Here is a 23,394-nt window from a genome sequence, read left to right on the forward strand (position 1 = left end):
TAGTTCGGAGACCCGGTAGTGGAAATTTTGAGTACTGTATTTTTCGTACAAGTATAAGATGCACCTAAGTCTAAGACGCACCAAGGTTTTGAAGAGGCAAATAAAAAAAGTTTTTGCACTCTGCAAACCTCCCCAAAACGGCCAATTTTTTTGCAAAAATGGGCCCAAAGTGCATCTTATACTCCGAAAAATACGGTAGTTCAGACAACCGGTAGCAGAAATTTTGAGTAGTTTGGAGAACTGGCAAATGCCACCTCTGGCTGGCCCCAGAGTGGGGAAGGAATGGAGATTTTTGCAGTATCCTTCCCCTGCCACGCCCACCACGCCATACCATGCCACGCCCACAGAACCGGTAGTAAAAAAAATTTGAATTCAACCACTGGTCCTAAGTCACTTTTTTCAGTGGGTTGTAACTTCAAACGGTCGCTAAATGAACTGTTGCAAGTCGAGGACTTCCTGTACATACAACGCTGAAAAAATGCCTTCTTTCAGGCATTTTTAAGGACTACGAGTACTAAAACGGCACTTTTTCCCCAAGATCTTCATACCAAACCCCTCTCGGCCATCTAAAAATGAATTCTGATAGAATTCCTTCCAGGTGTTCTCTGTGTTGGGATTAAAAAACACATTCGATAGAAAATGTCCATGTAGATTAAAAGAAAGAAAAAACCCCACACGGTTTTATTATCATTCTTAAAGGAGAAGCAATATGGGACACAGTGGCTCAATGGCTAAGACACTGAGCTTCTCAATCAGAAAGGTTGGCAGTTCGAATCCCTAGCGCTGCATAACGGAGTGAGCTCCCGTTACTTGTCCCAGCTTCTGCCAACCTAGCAGTTTGAAAGGATGTAAAAATGCAAGTGGAAAAATAGGATCCACCTTTGGTGGGAACGTAGCAGCGTTCCGTGCACCTTCAGCGTTGAGTCTTGCCGGCCACATGGCCACGGAGACGTCTTCAGACAGCGCTGGCTCTTCGGGTTTGAAACAGAGATGAGCACCGCCCCCTAGAGTCGGGAACGACTAGCACATGTGTGCGAGGGGAACCTTTACGTTTACTGGAGAAGCAATACCTCCACTCTCCTTTAAAAATATATATATTATTGTTAAAGCCAATCTCAGATCATTCTTTCAGCGGTTGGGCCCTGGGTGGGACTTCTTGTCAAGCGCCAGATTTAGTTTCCACCCAGAAATGCTAATTTTGGAAAAAATAAATAGTTTGCACATTCTCTTTTCGGCTCGGCGGCTCGGCTGTGTTAAAAAGCCTGGGAGCTGAAGTGTACAGATGTTCAACAATCTGTACTCGTGTTAATTACCCTAATGTGAGCAGAAACTCAACAGATCCCTGCTAATGAAGGAGAAAGTTTTCCAGAGTGACTACCTTATGTTACATTGTCCTTGTATTACTGCTCCCCACCCCCCCAGCCTTCTCTGCCAGCTAAATCTTTCCCCAGCCTATTTTGCATTTATGTGGTCTGTGTTTCCCCCACCTCATGTTAGCTTGGTTGTGTCCGCCTAATGACTGCGAATACACAATTTGGCAGGAGCTCTATATTTATATTCACAGATTAACAGAGTTGGAAGGGACCTTGTAGGTCATCTAGTCCACCCCCCCCCCCTGCTTAAGCAGGAGACCCTACACCATTTCTGACAAATGGCAGTCCAATCTTTTCTTGAAAGCCTCCACTGATGAAGCTCCCACAACTTCCGAAGGCAACTTCTGTTCCATCGGTTGATTGTTCTCCCTGTCAGAAAATTCCTCCTTATTTCCAGGTTGAATCTCTCCTTGATCAGTTTCCATCCACTATTCCTTGTCTGAAAGTTGGACCATAAGGAAGGCTGAGCGCCAAAGAATGGAGGCCTTTGAACTCTGGTGCTGGAGAAGACTCCCGCGAGTCCCTTGGACTGCAAGGCCATCCAACTGGTCAGTCCTAGAGGAGATCAACCCTGACTGCTCTTTAGAAGGCCATATCCTGAAGAGGAAACTCAAAGACTTTGGCCACCAAATGAGAAGGAAGGACTCCCTGGAGAAGAGCCTCATGCTGGGAACAATGGAGGGCAAAAGAAGAAGGGGATGGCAGAGAATGAGGTGGCTGGATGGAGTCACTGAATCACTAGACGTGCACTTAAATGAAGCAGTAGGCGTGCACTTAAATGGACTTCAGAGGATGGCAGAGGACAGGAAGGCCTGGAGGAGCATTGTTGCGATGGGTCAGACACAACTTCACAACTAACAACAACAAAGACATTTTGTTTTGGAAAACATGACTTTTACAACTGAGCTATAGGCTTTCTGGAGCAAAAGTTGAGATGATGATGGTTGGAAAAACCACACAGCTGTGGAATGGCAGCTTCAGCCAACCCCCCATGTGGGTTGGAAGGTGGAGGTCTTCCATTCTTGTATTAATGATGGTGTTTAATGGCAACAAAAGACGTCGCAATTTAATCTTCCAAGAGCTTTTCCCGGAGATCAAAACACAGCTGGTTTGTGGACCGATCGATGGCTTAGGCCAACCCATGGAGGAAGGGCTTCTTCCTCCACCCCTCCCCATCTTCTGAGCCAAAAGGCAAGGACATATATCCAGTTCCTGGCAAGGATCCAAGGCAACCTTCTTTCATTCGAAAGGTACCGTATTTTTGGGAGTAGAAGATGTACCAAGATTTTGAAGAGGCAAATTAAAAAAAAGTTTTTGTACTCTGCAGACTTCCCAAAAACGCCCCATTTTTCGTGAAAACGGGCCCGTTTTTTTAAATAAAAAAAGGGCATGCATAACCTTTAGGAGGCTTATAGAGTGCTCCTGAGGGCTGGGGGCAAAAACGAGCAAAAAACAGCTTGTTTTTGGCTCATTTTTGCCCTCCCCAGGAGCACTCTATAAGCCTCCTAAAGGCAATGCACAGCCACTTTTGCAAAGGAGGCGGGGTTTCGGGAGGACAAAAATGCTGTATTCAGTGTATAAGATGCAGCCAGATTTTTACCCTCTTTTTTTGAGGGGAAAAGGTGCATCTTATACTCTGAAAAATACGGTAGGCCCTCAACTTACAACAGTACATTTAGTGGCCATTCATAGTTACAACACCACTGAAAAACATGACTTAGGACCATTTTTCACACTTACAGCTGTGGTCACCTGTTCAGAATTAGGATGCTTGGCCACTGCCTGAGTCACTGTCATCAAACATTTGCGACCTTCTGACCAGCAAAGGTCCCCCTTCACCAGGTTCCCTTCACAACCGTGTGACTTAACGTTAAGAACCGCAGGGATTCGCTCAACGATGGTGGCAAGCAAAGGTTGTGAAAGGAGGAAGCCTCACTGAAGCAATGTCTCACTTAAGGACAGACATTTTGGGCTCCATTGTGGTCGTAAGTTGAGGACTGCTTGTACTCTTGTAGGGAAGCAAGGAGGAAGAGGCAACTTGATTCCTCTTCGGAAAGAAATCGAGGCACAGATGGAAAAGGTAAAAGTGTGTGTGTGTGTGTGAGAGAGAGAGAGAGAGAATGAGAGAGAGAATGATAATCAGAAAGAGAGAGAGAATGAGATAGAGAATCAGAGAGAATAAGAAAGAGAGTGGGAGAGAGGATGAGAGAGAGAATGAGAGCTAGAATGAGATAATGAGACAAAATGAGAGAGAATGAGAGAGGACGAGAGAGAGAATGAGAGACAGCGAGAATGAGAGAATGAGAGAGAGAGACTGAGATGAGAGAAAATAAGAGAGAATAAGAGAATCAGAGAGAAAATGAGAGAGAATGAGAGAGAGAATCAGAGAGAATGAGAGAGAGAGAGCATGAGAGAGAGAATGAGAGATAGCTAGAATGAGAGAATGAGAATGAGAGTGAGAATGAGAGAAAATGAGAGAGAATGAGAGAGACTGAGATGAGAGAAAATGAGAGAGAATGAGAGAAAATGAAAGAATGAGAGAGACCAAGAAGAGAGAAAATGAGAGAGAAAGAATCAGAGAGAAAATGAGATAGATAGAATGAAAGAGAGACAGAGGGAAGGGGAGGGAAGAGAGAGAAAGATCCTAAGGCATTTATTGGCCTTTGTTGTCTCAATCCTTAGAGATGATAAAAGATGGATCAAGATTGAAATAGCTCCAGGATAAAATGGAGCATCTGCCACAATTGTCTGCTTTTGGGAGTTGCTGAGGAGAAGATGACTTATTAAAGAATATCCTCAGGACAAAACACTTAGAAAGCATTCCCGAAGGAAAGAGGCTTTCTGCTTGTCTATTTTTTTTCTTCCTTTCCTTCTTTTTATTTCTACGTCCCTCCCTGCTTAAGAGTGCAAGCGAGAACAACAACTCCGGGTGAAAAGAATTAATCGCTTCGCTTCTCAAATGACGGGAGGAAGAAGGGAAGGAATGCAGCTGAGGCCACCAAAGGGCCCCGGGCTTGAGAAAGGCTGTGTACATGCAGTCCTCAACCTACAACCACAATTGAGCCCAAAGTTTCCGTCGTTATGTGAATCATTGGTTAACTTTGTTTTGTTCCACATTAAGACCATGGAACGCTGTTACCTTTGCTCCAAAGGTGGTCCCTATTTTTCTACTTGCATTTTTACGTGCTTTTGAACGGCTAGGTTGGCAGAAGCTGGAACAAGTCATGGGACTTGTTAGGCGGCACAAGGGATTCAAACCGCCGAACTGCTGACCTTTCTGATCGACAAGCTCAGCGTCTTAGCCACTGAGCCACCCCGTCCCTCGTCTAGAAATTAGAGATGTCTAATTCCCCCCCCCTCCTGCACCAGGGCTCCATCCTTCTAGCTGACATCATCTACCGCCTAGAGATTCGAACCGCCGACCTTTCTGATTGACAACCTTAGCGTCTTAGCCCTTGAGCCACGGCGTCCCATCGCTCTTTAGGAGTCCAGAATTTCTGAAAGAACACCCAATATACCTTTGGGGTATTTTTTCTGCCCCCCCCCGCCTCCTGAAGCTGCTGGAGCTTGTCTGGACAATCTGTAATTCACTCTTTGAAAGACACACCTCTGCGTGGGATTTCCAAGTCTCCACTTAAAATGCTTGGATTACTCTTAACCGCAGCTGTTATGGGTTCTTTGTCTGCGCCTCAAGTTAAGCACCGCGCGGAGTACAATGGAGGAGATTAGCATGCCTGACTTTCAAAAGCCCACCTCCCCTCCCCAAACTTCTCCACCCCATCTTTTGACTCGGAGGGTGAAGGCAATCAGCTTTCGGCTTTAATTTTAGTTTATTTTTTATTTTTAAAAAGCAGAGGGTTTTACATTTCAATCTGACTAAAAGGGTTTACAAGAATAAGGTAAAGGTAAAGGTTCCTCTTGCACATCTGTGCCAGACTGAGAGGTATACATGCCTGTTTTGGCCAGCAAGCTGTTGGAGGAGGCTGTCCAGGTCAAAAACAGGCTAGGGAGCTCCCCCGCTCATGCTGGCCCCGCACCCTGTTTTGGCCAGGAAAGTGCCATGGGAGGTGTCTGCCCCATCTCCCCACTCCACCACAGCCCTCAGAGGAGAACTACAGAGCTGATCTGGCCCTCAAAGAAATCCAGTTTGACACTCCTGCGGTCAAGAGAAATCGGAAAGGCCATGCTTTCTAGAGAAGAATCAAAGGTCTCTGAGGAGAGGGGGGGAAACATAATGGAGTGACCTTCAGCTAATAAAGACCACCCGAGTCCAGAGGAAGCTCTGGGAATATTGACAAAAGTTCATATTTACAATGGCCTGGAGGTCTGCCAGCAACCATTATCAATTTAGAGAGCCAGAAGCTGGCATGTTTTATTTTTCCCCCCGTCGGGTGCAGAGCAAGGAAAACAAAGCTGCAGAAAATACCTTTTCTTCACTAAACGGCGGTGGCCTGTACTTCATAGCTGTATCTTTAGAGCAGGGGTGTCAAACTCAAGGCCCGCGGGCCGGGTGTGGTCAGATCCAGCCCGCAGGGCCATCCTGGAAAATGTAAGGGGCTGATCCACATCGCTTTGGCCCGATCTACCAAATGCGGAGAGGAAACATTGGGCCAGCAGTTAGGGGAGTGACATCAAGCTGGCCACACTCACCCAGCTGGCCATGTGCGCCCAGTTGGCTATGCTCAGTGCATGGTGTCAAGCTGGCCATGCCCATCCAGTCGGCCATGCTCAGTGTGTGGTGATAAGCTGGCCACGCCCACCCAGTCAGCCATGCCCAGAGAGTGGCATCAAGCTGGCCACACCCACCCAGTCAGTCATGCCCAGAGAGTGGTGTCAAGCTGGCCATGCCCTCCCAGGCAGCCACCTCCCCAGGTCACAGCCCTGATGTGGCCCTCAATGAAATTGAGTTTTACGCCCCTGCTTTAGAGAAAAACACAACAATCGTTCCCTCCAATGGAAAAGCTCTTTTCCAACAGGAATTTGCTAACAAGGCAGGTGGCTGTTGAACAGCTGCCAAATAAAACACGCAAAGCCTTTGCATATCTCAAAGGGAAAAGCTGTGTTTTGTTGCCTCTGCATTTGGAATGGCTGTCTAAGAAGATTTGACGGCGTTGATCCATACGATACTCTTTTTTTAATCCCCCTGCCAATTAGGTCCATTTATAACTAAGGCTGGGTCTAAAATGGGCAGAATCAACCGGCCAGAGGGGTATCAGGTTGAGATTATCTACTAAACTGGGGATTCTCTTCAACACACAGGATGCTGTGCTTGTTCTGACCGAGGCTTCCCAAGAGCAGGAAGCAAAATCCTTGTCCCGACAAAAACCACTTTTATTAATTGACTGTCAATTCTGCTCATTCACATCCAGCAAAGTCTCTTGAGGGAGGATTTACAGACACAGACTTTATCTGGCTTGGAGAGCAGCCAGGCTGATGTCTGCAAAACCTGGCAAGGAGTCTCGAAGTATCACGAACCAATTAAGCAAACTAATTGTCTCCTGCAAACTCCACTCCCCTTTCGCTCCTCTTTTATTTCCTCTGGGAGGGGCCATTCATCGTCCACCTGTGGCCTTACTCCCAAGTCGACCCCTGTTTTTTAGCTGTTCCCTTCGTCTGGCAATTCTGCGCACGCTGGGAACAGGCTCCCGCTGTTCTTCTGCCTCACTGATGTCTGACTCTGAAGGCAGCTGATAACTGTCAGACGGCCCTGGCCCCCTCTCTGCCTCTGACACAGAGCCCTCCTCAGAGCCTTCCCCAGACTCCAGGACTGGCCCCTCTTCCTTCCTCCCCAACCTTCTCACTGTCTGAATCTGCCACAACCCCAACGAACTCAAAAGCTCTCTCATTTCGGGATGAAGGAGAATCAGGTTGTAGGCGAAGAGAAGTCTCTCTTTGGGTCAGGTAGGGAAAAAAAACCAATCTGGAATTAGAACTGTTCAGCTTTCCTTGGGGGGGGGGCTGTTGTTGCATTCCCAGAATTCTTACCCAACGCAAACTTTGGCTGAACTGGCTAGAACTGGCAACACTTGTGGATGGTCTACAGTTGTTGGGTGGGATTAACCAAATGCAACCAGTAGTTGGAACTATAAAATGACCTTTGGGAAGAGGGCCTCGTTCCTTCCCCACAATTTGGGGAGGGGGAGGGGAAGAAAGGAGAGAGGGGGAGGGGAGAAGGAAGAGGAGAGGGAGGGAGGAAGGAAGGAGGGGAAAGGAAGGAAAGATAAGGAAGATGAGAGGGAAGGAAGGAAAGAAAAGAAAGATAGGAAGTAAGGAAGAGAAAGAAAGGAAAGAAGAGGAAGATAAGAGGAAAGGTGGGTGGGAGGAAGGAGAAAGGGGAAAGGAAAGGAAGGAAAGAAAAGGAAAGGAAGATGAGAGGCAGGGAGGAAGGAAGGAGGGAAAAAGAAGGAAATAAAAGGAAGATGAGAGGAAAGGCAGGAGGGAGGGAGGGAAAAGGGGAAAGGAAAGGAAGGAAGGAAGAAAAGGAAGATGAGAGGCAGGGAGGGAGGAAGGAGGGAGGAAAAGGAAGGAAAGAAAAGGAAGATGAGAGGAAAGAAGAGAGGGGGGAAGGAGAAATGGGAAAGGAAAGGAAGATGTGATGAAAGGATGGAGGAAGGAGAGAGGGAAAGGAAAGAAAGGAAAGGAAAAAAAAGACAATGAGGCCCCACCCACTTTGGGACACAGCTCCTCCCACTGCTTTCTTCAGCCCTGCTCATCAAAAGTGAGTGAAAATATATTGTATTCTAATTGTATTAATACACCAGGCTAGTTTAACCGGCTTCTTTGAAAGGCCAATTTACTGAGTCAGCACAAGACACAGGAACTCAACCCATTACTTGGTTTAAGCCCAAGGGGGGGGGGGGAATCAAAGTTAATAATAACACACGTTACGCAAATGCAGTTACTAATCCTTAGCCGGGCAGGTTAAATGTTGTTTGAAACAGAAAACCTCTACGATTTAGTTGATATACCCAATTCTGGGTAAATGTGAAAAATTTCTGACGTTTAGGACTTCTGCTTAAGTTTGTTTTTCCCCTTTTAACAAAAACTGTTCAGGTAAAATACAACCCACCTTACCAACAATACCCACTGTTACAACTTCACTTCTACAAAGCTGCAAAATCTTAACTATCAGGTACATTATATCCTTGTAAACCTGTCTTCTGTGTTGACCACGTTATGTTTCAACGCACAATGACAACTTTAAAAAAAAAATACCAGAACAACCCGAGAAGAAGACAGGTAAAATAATCTAAATGAAACTTCATTGCATCACAATTTCTTGGAGACGAAAAGGCAATTGGTGGCAAATGTGATTTCTCTAAAACGTCAAACCCAGACATGGAGAAGAAGCTGTGGGGTTGCATGGAATTAAAAGTTTGCAAAACAAAATGATTGCTGAACGCAAGCCAAATCAAAAGACTGGCCCATCTGATAAACAGACGTTAAGCAGGAAGCTGGCACAAATACACAAGAGGATTTTGAATGATTAGAGCCGTCAGCACCAAGAGTCTGACCTAATAATAATAATAATAACAAACGACAGCATGACAAAATAGCAGCTACGGTGCGCTGGAATAACTAGAAGAAATACCGCTTGCCTGCAAGCGAGAACTGGTGGGACCATAAAATAGATAAATAACAGAAAATGAAGAAACTAGAGTACTCTGGGACTTTAGAACTCAAAAGAGACAAGTAATCTGCTGTGCAACCCACTAGAATTACAAACAGTTGTTGATAAGAAATATAAAAAAAGTCTGGATAGTAGACAGGGCAATACTTGGAGGCAGCAGAAGAGAAGCGAGAGAAATGGAGAAGATCACAAAATATAAAGAGCTGCAAATAGAAGCAGACTAATTGCGGTGATAGAAAGAAAAAAAATAGTATCGATAGCAATAGTCGCCTTGGGTGCAATTCCAAAACATCTGGAGCACCATTTGGACACCATCGGCATTGACAAAATCCCCAGGAGTCAATTGCAACAGGCAGCTTGACTTGTAACGGCTTTACATCCTGCAAGGATATTTTTAATAACTTCAAACAACAACATCTGCCTTGCATTGTAACAAACAAGAACGTGCATTCAGTTTTGCAGCTACTAAGATTGTTGGCAGAGCAGGGGCAAAAATAGCCAGAGGAATGGCTGAAGCCTGGGAAAAGGACCCTTTGTCAGACAGATGATAGATAAAAATAGGATTGCATGGAGAGAAAGTAGGATCCTTCCTTCCTTCCTTCCTTCCTTCCTTCCTTCCTTCCTTCCTTCCTTCTCTCTGATTCTCTCTTTCTCTCACTCTCTCCCCCTTCTCTTTCTCTCTCCTTCAGAAAGCATTCCTTCTGTTAGTCCATGCCTATCTCTTAGGGGTAGTCCTTGATTTATGACCATGATTGAGCCTGCAATTATGTTAGTCAGTTGCAATGGTCATAAAGCAGATCATCTCTGTCATCTTGTAAAGCTCACTGAAACAGATTCCAGTAGGATGGGCAAGCAAGATGGGCATACAGATAGTGTATTGACTTGCGACCACAACTGGGACCAGTTGCTAAGCAAGTTAGGTTTTAAGCAAGTTACCCCACTGACTCTGTTTTGCCACATTTATTAAGTGAATCAGGGAGGTTGCTAAGCGAATCACTGAATCGCTAAGCAAATCTGGCGTCTCCCCTTGATTTTGGTTGCTGGAAAGACACAAATGCCGACTCCAGGACATGGCAATTGTCATAAAGGCATGTTGGCTCCCAAGTGCCTGAATTTTGGTCATGTGACCATGGGGAAGCTGTGACGGTCATAAGTATGAGGATCGGCCACTAGTCACTTTTTTCAATGCTATTGTAACTTTGAATAGCTGCTAAATGGATGGCGGAAAGTCAAGGACTATCTCTTTTGAATTTTCCCCAATGATATGCCTCCCACTCTAGTGTGTGTGTGTGTGTGTGTGTGTGTGCATGTGTGTTTTAATTATGAGACTTCCAACTCTTAGCCCCAAGTCTGTAAAGGTAAAGGTTCCCCTTGCACATATGTGCTGTTGTTCCTGACTCTAGGGGGCGGTGCTCATCTCCGTTTCAAAGCCGAAGGGCCAGCGCTATCCGAAGACGTTTCCGTGGTCATGTGGCCGGCATGACTCAACACCGAAGGCTCACGGAACGCTGTTACTTCCCCACCAAAGGTGGTTCCTGTTTTTCTACTTGCATTTTTTACCTGCTTTCGAACTGCTAGGTTGGCAAGAACTGGGACAAGTAACGGGAGCTCACTCCGTTACGCAGCACTAGGGATTCGAACTGCCGACCTTTCTGATCAACAAGCTCAGCATCTGGGCCACTGAGCCACTACTGCATCCCTCAAGCCTGTGCAACCTCATAATTATTGTCAAGGAATTGAAAGAATGAGAAGGGTTACAATAATAAACAGGGCAGAGGAACCATATAGCATACAACACAGGAAGATAAAAGGAAATAATTATCCCAGCCTCGTTAAAGTCATCCGTTAACAGTGTCAGGTTTTTGCCCTGCTGCTGACCTGGAACGTGTGACTGGAAGGGAAAGAAGTAGAGCGCTTGTCAACCTGGGGCGGTGGCCCCTCTTCGATTATGGCTGGAAAAGCTGAACAAAAGAATCTCAGCCTGTAATATCCCACCCATCCGGGCTGCTGCAGAGTACCATTTTCTTGCAATGGCCGCCCAATAAGGAAAACTCGCTTCTTCCCATGGGAGATGCACCTTAGTCTGATGCATTCGTTAGCACAGGCCAGTTGTGTTGCACACAAACCTCACTAGCTTCCCCTTTCTACATAGGATAGGATAGGACAGAACATAAACTAGAATCTCAGTGTTTCTCAACCTTGGCAACTTGAAGATGTCCGGACTTCAATTCCCAGAATTCCCCAGCCAGCATTCGCTGGCTGGGGAATTCTGGGAGTTGAAGTCCAGACATCTTCAAGTTGCCAAGGTTGAGAAACACTGAACTAGATGGACTAGACCAGGGGTCTCCAACCTTTTGGACCTCAGGGATCACTAAATTCATAATTTTAAATCCCAGCAGACCACTAATATGATCTGCCTAATGACCGGCTGGATGGAGTGCCTAGGTAGTCATGTGACTGGGTGGGCGTGGCTAACTCAATGTCACTCACGTTGAGGGGCGCTTCGCAAGCCTCTACTCGCCCCTCCCCGCCTGCCCGCCCGGGCTTCTAGGGCCCCAACAGGAAACAGTTGCTGGAACTAAGCAGCCACCAAGAGAAAGAGTTGGCAAAACAGCTCAGTTCAAATTGGATCTGACTGAGAAGGAGGCTCAGCAAAGCACCTCACTGAGGACTAGGAGAATGGGCTTTCCAAGCAGAGGGAAGATCTTCTAACTCTCTCCCCATTGTTGACTGCAGGAAACATTCCTGCTAGCTTGTCTCAGCTAGTGAGCATGCAGGCCCAGTTGATAATCAATGAGGGTTTCTTGAATTAAGAGACAAACAGTTGAGGGGGGGGGGGGGGAGAGAACAGTTTCTCAAGAGTCTTGAATGTCAGGTTCCGGAGGACTGGGGCCCCTCTCTCTATTTTCAATAGATAGAGAAAATGCTCTTGAACACAGAAACACATCCATAAGGAAGCGGGGAAGGAAGGAAGGAAGGAAGGAAGGAAGAGAAGGAAGGAAGGAGAAGAAAGGAAGGAAGGAGGTGAAGGAAGGAAGAGAAGGAAGGAAGGAGGAGAAGAAAGGAAGGGGAAAGGAAGGAAGCAGAGAAGAAAGGAAGGAAGGAAGAGAAGGAAGGAGGAGGAGAAAGGAAGAGAAGGAAGGAAAGGAAGAAAGGAAGGGGAAAGGAAGGAAGGAGAGTAATTCTGCCTCTATTTACCGTAGTTGAATGAGTATATTTAGACCTAACCTGTATCTTTCGGGAAACTTTTACAGGTCTCCTTAAATTCCAGGAAACGTGCAAAATCATTTGTAGCCGTTTCACCTTGCTTTTTAAAATCCTCTTTTAGTTTAACATGTTCCTTTTCCTAAACAAAAGCATACTGAAATCTTCCTTTTTTGATACATTTTGCCATTAAAAGCTAAGCAGACAGCCCAACCGAAAGGAAACAAATAGCTAACAATATTTCCTCCTTAATGAGAGCAGAAGACTAAGGGATGGAAAGGCAGTTGGCAGGATTTTCATTTGCACAACAAGGGGCAGGATTTGCACACACACAAAAACCACACAAAAGAAAAAAAACAACACCTTCGTTACAAAACTAAGGGCGTTGTAATAAGCCAGTTTTCAATTGTAATCCTTTTAGGGAAGAATTCCAATCAGCTCAACCTTGTAATGCTCAGCATAACTCAACCATACGACTCAACAGTCCCAATTACCCAGTCTAAAACCTGGCCAAACCTGGCCAATAAACTAAGTTAGGAAGATGCTTTACAAGTTAAGAACTGGCAGATGTTTTCACCCAACTGATCAAGCTTGAGTTAACCTTGGTTCATTTTTAATGGTGATTTAGCAAATTAGGTAAAAATTCCAGTCATTTGGACGGACCCATGCCTTCTCAACCTTAGCAAGCTTAAGATAATCTAGACTTCAATGTCTTTTCTTTCAAATTCTGAGAGTCAAAACCCAGACCCTAAGTTGCTAAGGTTGAGAACTGACGAGTTAGTTTAAGGTGGTGTCCAGAAACGGGGGTTAATTCATTCACCAATTTATACAGACACACCGACCTGTCTCAAAGGGGCTTGTTGAAAAGGCAACTTGGACTTGCTTTGTTTTTCCTTGAAGAGGTGTCGCTTCTCATCCCAGAAGCTTCTTCAGTTCTGACTGAATCCATTCGATCAGAAGTTGAGGAAGCTCCTCGGATGAGAAGCGAAACCTCTTCAAGGAAAAACAAAGGAAGCCCAGTTGGGACAACCATGACCTGGATGACTGGGAGAATCTCCCTAGACAAATATGCAAACACATTTAGTCCACAAATACCTGTCACCATCATTCAACCTTAATGTAACCCTCCGATGAAGCCAACACAAGTTAAAAGCTGCAGATCTCACTGGAGTTTAATGAGACACTATGTTTTTCCCCCCAAATCGGAATTCTGAAACGCTGGCTATGGGGCACTTGAGAAGAAGGGAAAGCGAGATATGCCATCAATTTGAAAATTGGGACCGTCCTAAGCCAGATATACATATGGGTAACCCTCGACGTATGACAGCTCATTTAGCGACTGTTCGAAATGACAATGGTACTGAAAAAAGCGAGCCTGTGATGACCACGTTTCCACACTTACAACCGTTGCGACATCCCCATTTAGGAGCTTCGCAACTGACTCGTATTTATGACAGTTGCAGTGCCAAGGGGGTCATGAGATACTCTTTGGTGACAAAAACCATGTCAATGGGGAAGCCAGGTTCGTTTAACAACTGGCTACTGTCGTAACCCCTGCAACGATTTGCTTAAGGACTGTGGCAAGAGAGGTTCGCACAATGGGGGCGAAACTCACTTGACGGACGTCTTGCTTAGTGACAGGGATTTTGGTTGTAAGTCGAGAACTACCCGTAGAAGCACCATAGGAAGAAGAGGCAAAACAAAAAAGACAAGAGTAGTAGAGCAATTTAGCTTGGGGAAGAAACTCTAAACTCCGAACTCAAAACAAGCTTCCTGGATGCCACATTGGAGAGTAACGTAACCCATAATCCCGTACCTTGTTGGCTACCAAGCCGCTCCTGATATGAGGTAACTCCAGATCCGCTGAATTCTACAGACAGACAAAACAAAAAGGTCCATTCACAATCACTTTTAGCATCATCCGAGGGAGATATATATATACAGTATATCACAGAAGTTAGTACACCCCCTCACATTTTGTAAATATTTAAGTATACCTTTTCATGTGACAACACGGAAGAAATGACACTTGGCCACAATGTAAAGTAGTGGGTATACAGCTTGTATAACAGGGTAAATGCGGCGTCCCCTCAAAATAATGCAACACACAGCCATGAATGTCTAAACTGCTGGCAACAAAAAATGAGTACATCCCTAAGTGATAATGAAAAGATATATTGTATTTTTCGGACTATAAGATGCACCGGAGTATAAGATGCACCAAGATTTTGAAGAGGCAAACTTAAAAAAAAGTTTTTGCACTCTGCAAGCCTCCCAAACCCTCTGCACGCCTTGTTTGTTTTGTTTGTTTGAAAAATACAGAGCATGCATAGGCTTGGGAGGCTCCTGGGGGCTGGGGGGGGGGCAAAAATGAGCAAAAAACAGCCTGTTTTCTAGGTTGAATCTCTCCTTGTTCAGTTTCCATCCATTATGCCTTGTCTGGCCTTTGGAAAATAGCTGGAGCCCCCTCCTCTCTGTGGTAGCCCCTCAAATATTAGAAGACTTCTCTCCAGTCTCCCCTGGTACCTTTCATCACTAGACTAGCCATGCCCAGTTCCTGCAACCGTTCATTGTATGTTTTAGCCTCCAGTCCCCTCATCATCCTGGTTGCTCTTCTCTGCACTCTTTCTAGAGTCTCCATATCTTTTTTATACTCTGAGTGACCAAAACTGGATGCAGGATTCTAGGTGTGGCTTACTAAGGCTTTATAGAGTGGTATTAGTACCTCCCTTGGTCTTGATTATATCCCTCTGTTAATGCAATTTAGGATTGTGTGACTGTGCTGGGTTAACAGAAGCTATTTCAAACAACCCTAACCCTAGACACAACCACAACTGCGGCAATTCCCAGCCAGCAAGGCTGAGGGTATTTCAGCTGCTTTCCCCTTTCCCTTCCCTCCTGCAAACCCATGGTGCTTTAAGCCAAAGACAAACAACATTACAGGACTTCAGAGGGGGCGGGGGGGGGAAGCTTTTGCAAACTGTCTTTTGTCAATTGCTCTGGTTTTTGGGCAGAGGACTGCCCAGTTCCAACAGGATTCCCCCCCCCACCTTCTTCCACGGGCTATTTAGCAAACACCGCAAAGAGGTTTAGAAACAAAGAGTGCAGGCCCTCCATCCCTGTTGGTGTAAATCTGAGATAAGAGATTGTCTGCTTAATCCTAATGAGGCCTCTCCATTAAAATCTTTATTAACTCGCGGCTCAGCGGGGGCTGGCCAGCAAGCCCTGTCAGCACCCTGGGTCTCTTTTTTCCCTCTCCGCTATCTCTCCGTACTTAGATCTGCTTTAACTTTTTTTTTTCTACCAATAGCTCTAAGATGTTTCCACTGCTTATCGGCCATGCCAAGCCGCTTACTTTATCACTGTTATGGCAGATAAAATAAATGAGCTGGGGATGAGATGAATAATGGCATTTTCTGCAGGCAGGGTTCCCATTACATTCACAACAGACTGTAGATTTCAACTTCGCAACAAAAGAGACACAGGGTGGGTGGAGAGAGAGGGGGGATACATAGAGAGAGGGAGAGAGAAGAGAGAGACGAGAGAGGCAGAGAAAGACACAGAGAGAAAGAGAAAGGAGAGAGGAGAGAGAGAGAAAGAGAGGGGGGCGATACAGAGAGAGGGGGAGAGAAAGAGGAAGAGAGGAAGAAAGAGACGAGAGAGGGTAAAAGTTGAGAGAGAAGAAGAAAGAAAAGAGAAAGGATAGAGGTGAGAACAAGAAGAGAGATAGAGAGAGAAAAAGAGAGAGAAGAAAGAGACAGAGAGAGAGAGATAAAGAGCAGAGAAAGGGAGAGATGAGAGAAAAGAGAGAGGGAGGGATAGAGAAATAGAAAAAGAGAAAGGAGGAGATACAGAGAGGGGGGAGAGAAAGAGAGAGAGAGGAAGAAAGAGAAGACAGAGAGGGGGAGAAAAGTCAGAGGGAGAGAGAGAGAGAAAGGAAAGAGGGAGAGAAAGAGACAGAGAGAAAGGAGAGAGAAAGGCAGAAAGAAAAAAAGAGAGACAGAGAGAAAAGACAAAGAGAAAGAGAGGAGAGATGAGAGAAAAGAGAGGGAAAGAGAGATCGAGAGACGGGGGGGGGGGAGTCAGATTTTAACAAATAGCCTCCCTTTTTGCTCAACGGGTCTTAGATTCCAGGATGGGTTTTAAACCTACCTGAACTGAGGAGGCAATTAATTTTGAAAACCATGGGAAGGCAGCCAAGGGTTGACTTCTCGGAAAATCCCCAGGCTGAGCATATTGTGACTTTTACAGATTATTATTTTTTTCTGCAGTGTTTGGCATTGGAAGATGCGGCTTAAAGCTGTACGTCGCCTAATAAAGCTGTTGCCTTTCCACTTTTTGTCTCCTGCGTTGAAGGGACGGAGCCCGGAGTTATCTTAAAAGGGTGACACAAAACTGCCAGGGGTTCCAGGTAAGACCCCCAACGAAAGACGACTCCAAGGCTTGAATTTCCTTAAGGTTCCACTTTATTAGAGACCCTATTGGCACATCTGGGAAAACCCGAATCTGAAAGCTTCCAGGTGTTCCCCACCTAAACAAAGTCCCACATGCCCATCCCATGGCCCAATCAGGCACCATCCAAGATGGGTCATGCCTCCCAGTCACGCCCCTCCAGGTGCAGGGTAAGGTGACCTTGACTCTCTGAGAAAATCTTGCTTTCCTGGCGGCAGTTGTTAAGTGAATCCCTGCAGTGGGTCACAAAAAGGGATCGCAGTGTGTACACTGCAGCCGTCCTGAGTGTGAGTCGGTTGCCAAGCGTCTGAATTTGGATCATGTGATGGCATGAGGGATGCTGCAGTGGTTGTTAAGTGTGAAAAACAGCCGTAAGTTTACAATACAATAAAATAGCAGAGTTGGAAGGGACCTTGGAGGTCTTCTAGTCCAACCCCCTGCCTAGGCAGGAAACCCTATACAGTTTCAGACAAATGCTATCCAACATCTTCTTAAAGACTTCCAGTGTTGGAGCATTCACAACTTCTAGAGCCAAGCTGTTCCACTGGTTAATTGTTCTCACTGTCAGGAAATTTCTCCTCAGTTCTAAGTTGCTTCTCTCCTTGATTAGTTTAGTTCATTGCTTCTTGTTCAACTCTCAGATGCTTCGGAGAATAGCTTGACTCCCTCTTCTTTGGGGCAACCCCTGAGATATTAGAAGACTGCTATCATGTCTCGCCTACTCCTTCTTTCTATTAAACTAGCCATCCCCAGTTCCTGCAACTGTTCTTCCTATGTTTTAGTCTCCAGTCCCCTAATCCTCCTTGTTGCTCTTCTCTGCACTCTTTCTAGAGTCTCCGTTCCTTTTTCCAGTGCTGTTGTCACTTTGAATGGTCACTAACTGAACTGTCATAAGTCGAGGGCGATCTGTACATGAACTTCTTCTGATGGCCAGGGGCGTAAGGAAGGACCCTACCTTTGGAAGCAACTTCATCATGTACAGACCGAACTGAATGGCATGCGTGCCACAGGGGGCATGGAGAACCATCCCTCTGGGCATGCCAGCAGTTGCCCATTGCTCTTCCCGAGTTTTGGTGCACCGGCCAGCTGGTCTTTGCGCATGCAGGAGCACTGGAAAATGGAAAATCAGGTTCCTGGTGTACATGAGCGTGCCGGGGAGCTGAGTTTGTGGTTTCCAGCGTGCGCATGCGTGCTGGCCAGATGGTCTTCACGCATGAATGTGTGCCGGAAACTGGAAGCTTAGCTTCATGGTGTGCACATGAGTGCCAGGGAACTGCTCTGTACAATGCTCTTGCGTGTGCACTCCTGTTTTGGAACACCATGCCGAAAAGGTTCACCAACACTGGTGTAGATCATTTTTGCCCCTTGGATGCTCATTGTTTTCCAGTTTGTTTTATAAAAACCATTTCCATCCCGCTCAGCCAAGCCTGTTAGCTTCCAGTTTTCTTGCATCTCGCTTCTGGTTAACGTCAACTCATAGCATAATGAAGGAGGAAGAGAAATTATAATCATTAACACTGCATAGACAGGGGCAGAGTCACAACAGGAGAAGAACTATACGCTTAATTGTTTTGCTGCGGTGCTGTAAATCACTGAGGGTTTTCGGCACTTGCATTAAATGAATACAATTTTCAAGGCTACCCAGGCCAGGAGGTGGAGGAGGAGGAGGAGGAGGAAAGAGGAGGAGGAGGGGGAAAAAGAAGGAAAAGGAGGAGAGAATGAAGAGAGAGGAGGTGAGGAAGAGAAGAGAGGAGGAGAAGAAGGAGAAGAAGGAAAAGGAGGAGGAAGAGAAGAAGAGAAAAGAAGAAAGGAGGAGGAGAGAAGAGACAAGAAGGAAAAGGAGGAGAGAAGGAGGAGGCGAGAGAAGAAGGAAAAGGAGAAGAAGGAGGAGGAGGGAGAAGGAGGAGGAGGAGAGAAGGAGGAGAAGAAGAGAAGAGGAGGAGGAGAGAGAAGGAGGAGGTGGAGGTATGGCAATACCAGGGACAGTAGACTCCCCGGGACAGAGAATTGGAGAAGATCCCTAAGTATCAAAATCTGAAAATTAAAAGTGAAAGGTTTTTGGCATCAACCAGTGTGATCTTGTCCCGGTGTGATCGGCACACTGAGTGCCATACCAAAAAGTCTTGGACAGCCCTTGGAAAATCTGTGCAATGACAGAAACATCCATCTGTCAATTGCACAAAAGGCCACATTGCTTGGACCCCACGTATTTACTACACCAATAAATTATGAACACGCTAGTCCTTGGCAAGAACGGATGCGAATGACAGCCAACACCGCCAAAGAACTGGCAGCGTCAGTTTCACACGGTCGCGCCTGCAATAATAAAGGACCCGAAGCGGAATGACAATGGCACAAGAAAGCAAAGGTACCACCACTGGTAATAGGCCCCCTGGGGGCCATCCCAAAACATCTGGAGCACCAGTTGAACGCTGTCGACATTGACACATTCACTACCCGTCAATTGCGAAAGGCAGCTCCGCTTGGACAGCTGACATCCTTACAGTTCTAACACCATCCAACAACCCCATCTGCCTATCTCGGGGTCTTTGGGAAGGACTCCAGAGGTGGGCCCAAATGCCAAATGCTAGTCTGAACATCTGACTGCGTGACAAACCATGATAATGATGATGATGATGATAACGCCATGTTCTTCAGAAGCCACAAGATGGCATACAAGGTTATCCGATTCCTTGTCTTCTGTTGGCTTTCGAAAAATTGTGGCTGGAAGAGCAAATTTGGGTCAGCCAGCCCAGAGCCAGTTTTCCACACCTCTATAGAAAAAGGAGGAATGGGGAGGATGCTAACCTTGTCACCAGCCCCAGCAGGGTCAGCCTGCTACTTCCGAAAGCGATGCTGCCTTTTTAAACGAAAATAAATCCCCATTAAAAAGAAAAGAAAAACAGACAGGCTCTTTTTTTTTTCCAGGCCCTCCATTCTGTTATTTCTGTCAACAAAGTTTATTGATCGCTTCTAGAAAAAAAAGATCAGCAGTAGGATGAAAGTCCCTTCCCCCCCCCCCCTTTCTGCTAGTTGCTGACGTATTTTACAGCTCTTTCTTCTGGTGATTGGCTGGTTTCTATACACCTTTGAAGCAGGGGTGTCAAATCATAACTACTGTACTGCAATAGCCCTAGCATTTATTTTTTTATTATTGTTCTCTTGGAGAAGCCAAACACAACAGCGCCTAACAGATCTAGACACAGGATAACATTCACGACAACGCCTTCTTAATGCAAATGTTGAAAACTTTGAATATCCTTTCCCAGTGTAGTCTGGGGGAACAGGGAATGTACATGGGGCGGTGTGACTGCAGTCACATTGGACAAACATCATGTGGTCTCTATGCAATGCATTTCTTCCCTTGAAGTCTCCACAGATTAGAATCCAATGGCAAGGCGATCAAACCGCCTTAGAGGAGGATCCACCCTGACTGCTCTTTAGAAGGCTGGATCCTGAAGAGGAAACTCAAAGACTTTGGCCACCTAATGAGAAGGTAGGACTCCCTGGGAATGATGGAGGGCAAAGAAGAGGATGGCAGAGAAGGAGGTGGCTGGATGGAGTCACTGAAGCAGCAGGCCTGAGCTTCAGTGGACTCCAGAGGATGGTAGAGACAAGAAGGCCTGCAGAACGGTCCATGAGGTCGTGATGGGTCGGACACAACTTCACAACAACAACAAAGATCAATTAATCAGTGGAAGAACTTGCCTCCAGAAGTTGTGAAAGCTCCAACACTGGAAGTCTTTAAGAAGATGTTGGATAACCCTTTGTCTGAAGTGGTGTAGGATTTCCTGCCTAGGCAGGGGGATGGACTAGAAGACCTCCAAGGTCCCTTCCAACTCTGTTATTTTATTGCTATTTGTATTTGTATTTCTATTTTTCTATTTCTATTTCTATTTCTATTCTAATACCAGTTTGGTTTTAGTGGCGAAGGTACCAGGCTAGAAAGTGGGAGATGGGTGAGTTCTAGTCCCATCTTAGCTGTGAAAGCTGGCTTGGTGACTTTGGATGCCAGGAGACTGGGAGTTCTAGTTCCATCCTAGGCCTGAAAAAGCTGGCTGGGTGACTTTAGGCCACTTGCCAGGCAACTGGGAATTCTAGTCCCCACTAGACATGAAAGCCTGTTGGTGACTTTGTGCCAGTTCTCTCTCTCTCTCTCTCTCTCCTCTCTCTCTCTCTCTCTCTCCTCTCTCCTCTCCTCCTCCCCCCTCTCTCTCTCTCTCTCCTCCTCCCTCCTCCTCCTCTCCTCTCCTCTCTCTCTCTCTTCTCTCTCTCTCCCTCCCTCCCTCTCTCTTTCTGTCTGTTTCTCTCTCTCTCTCTCTCTCCTCTCCCATCCCTCCCTCTCCCTCTCTCTCTCTCTCCCTTTTAAAAAAAACTTTGGGGAGTCGATTTAAATCAATCCACTATATTGCAGAAACAAACCACAGAAACTTGGAGGTAGGCTTAGAAGGTTAAATGCAAATCTCTCTCTCCCTCTTATAATAAAAACTTTGCAAGTTTTCTTGCAAATGTTTTATTTTATTTATTGGCTCTAGCTGGAGTTGGTAAAATGAAGCAAGGACAGGAAAGCTGAGATGGCAGGTAGAATAAGCTTGTAATCTTTTATAGCCCTGGTTAGCATGCCTCCCACCCAGAATTAAGAGGTTGGTCACTTGGCCATCTTGGGAGAATTTTAGGAAATAAAGCAGACTATAATCTCACTTAAGGCACCAATCAAGCCTTTGGCAAACAAACACACACACACACACACACCCACACACACACACACCCACACACAAACAAACACCACCTTTTCTTACAATTCCACATTCTTCCCAGTCACCATGATATAACTACAGTCAGGTTTCAAAAGGCATATTTCAAAACACAGCTACTTCCTGTAAAGGCCAGATATTTTTTTTAAACCGAAGAATCCTCCCTCCCTCCCTCTCTTTCTCTCTCCTCATTAAATTTTTTACAAATCGTTCAGGCTTGGAAGCTGCTTTGGGCCGATCCTTCCGACGAATACCTGACTGACAGGTTTTTCACCGAAGCGTTAAAAAGAAAGTCCAGGAAAAATAAACAGCGACTTTTCCTTTTCAGTCAACAATAGATGGGCATATGATTGAAACTGGTAAGCGGGGTTTAATATTTTTTTTCTCTGCACGGGCAAGCAACAAATCTGGTGGTTTAGTAGGACTCTTTTAAACCCCGAGCGGGAAGAGAGAGAGAGAGGAGAGGAGAGAGAGAGAGGGAGGGAGGGAGGGAGAGAGAGAGAGAGAGAGGGAGGGAGGGAGGGAGAGAGAGAGAGAGATAGAGAGAGAGATATCACAAGGCTTTGGGTATCAGCATCTGTGGCTTAACTCTGGCTTCTGAATGACTTTCTTGGCCATTAAACTTCACGTGGACCTTTGGCAGGAGGAAAAGTCATAGTGGATGGCCTTTTGGAATGAGGAGGATCTGGTTCAGGGTTGAGTGAATCAATAGATTGCATCTTTTAGTCAATTGTTCATATTTATAATCGTAAGAGCTTAGAAATGACCATGTGTCCATCCGGAGAATGATCCAACCGGTCAGTCCTAGAGGAGATCAACCCTGAGTGCTCTTTAGAAAGCCAGATCCTGAAGAGAAACTCAAAGACTTTGGCCACCAAATCAGAAGGAAGGACTCCCTGAAGAAGAGCCTCATGCTGGGAATGATGGAGGGCAAAAGAAGAAGGGGGTGACAGAAGGAGGTGGCTGGATGGAGTCACTGAACAGTCGGCGTGAGCTTAAATGGATTCCAGAGGAAGGCCTGGAGGAACGTTGTCCATGGGGTCACGATGGGTCGGACAAGTCTTCACAACTAATGACAACCATCCAGAGGGAATCTGATGAAAGAGAATATTTGTAGCTCACGGCTGAACTGTGACGTTCTTGTGCTCTCCAAACTTGTTGGTTTTTGAGCAGATAGTTCATGGCCCAACTAGGTAGCATCATCAGTGATAGAAGGGAATGGGATCTGTTGAATGGAGAAGGGGAGAAGTGTGGGGTCCCCTGGTGATCTCTGGGCCTGGTGATTTCCATGCAGAGTTTCATGACCCAACTAGGTAACATCCTCAGTGATAGAAGGGAGTGGAGGTTTGCAGAGTAGAGGAAGATGAGGATTATGGAGTCCTTGGTGCTCTCTGAGCTTGGTTGCTTTCTTTCAGACATTTCATGACCCTACTTGGGAACATCATCAGTGATAGAAGGGAGTGGGGTTTGTGGAGAGGAGGAGGAGGACTGTTGGGTTCTTGGTGCTCTCTGAATTTAGTTGCATTCTTGAAGACATTTCAAGACCCTATTAAGTAGAATCCCTGCTAGAAGGGAATGGGGTCTGTTGAATAGAGGAGGAGGGGAAGAGGACAATTATGGTGTCCTTGGTAATCTCTGAGCTTGGTGGTTTCCATGCAAATGTTTCATGACCGAACTAGGTAACCTCATCAGTGCTAGAAAGGAATGGCATTTTCTCTCTGTTTATACCCCAATACAGCACCTCAACTGAGTCAATAATAAACAACAGCCCAATCAGTAATAAACACTCCCATCAACACTGACGGGGCAAGCCACTAATATATAAAAAGAGAGCAAACCCCACTCTGTCCTAAGCACTGATGATGTTACCTAGTTGGGTCATGAAATGTCTGCCAGAAAAAACACCAAGCTTAAAAAGCACCAAGGAGTCCACAGTAGAAAGTATCTAACTACCAGAAAATGAGGATAAGACTGATTTGAT

The 23,394-nt window shown here is 45.8% G+C and overlaps 1 protein-coding gene and 1 long non-coding RNA gene across 11 annotated transcripts in view; one reads left to right on the forward strand and one right to left on the reverse strand.

The window, feature by feature from the left end:
- The window catches only part of FBRSL1 (fibrosin like 1), a 592,776-nt gene that overhangs the window by 117,111 nt on the left and 452,271 nt on the right, over positions 1–23,394 (reverse strand). For 8 of the 10 annotated variants that reach the window (XM_032229090.1, XM_032229085.1, XM_032229094.1 and 5 more), the window contains one exon: positions 14,024–14,077. The exons of the other annotated variants lie outside the window; for them this stretch is intronic. In XM_032229090.1, coding sequence (XP_032084981.1) covers positions 14,024–14,077 — 54 coding nt within the window. The remainder of the gene's footprint in view (positions 1–14,023; positions 14,078–23,394) is intronic. 10 annotated transcript variants of the gene reach the window in all.
- Positions 15,634–21,859, forward strand: LOC116516539. Its single transcript, XR_004256367.1, has 3 exons — positions 15,634–15,693; positions 16,479–16,618; positions 21,629–21,859. It is a non-coding gene; the product is annotated as an uncharacterized LOC116516539 (long non-coding RNA).

This window comes from Thamnophis elegans, chromosome 13, assembly GCF_009769535.1.
Source record: "Thamnophis elegans isolate rThaEle1 chromosome 13, rThaEle1.pri, whole genome shotgun sequence".
NCBI lineage: Eukaryota > Metazoa > Chordata > Lepidosauria > Squamata > Colubridae > Thamnophis > Thamnophis elegans.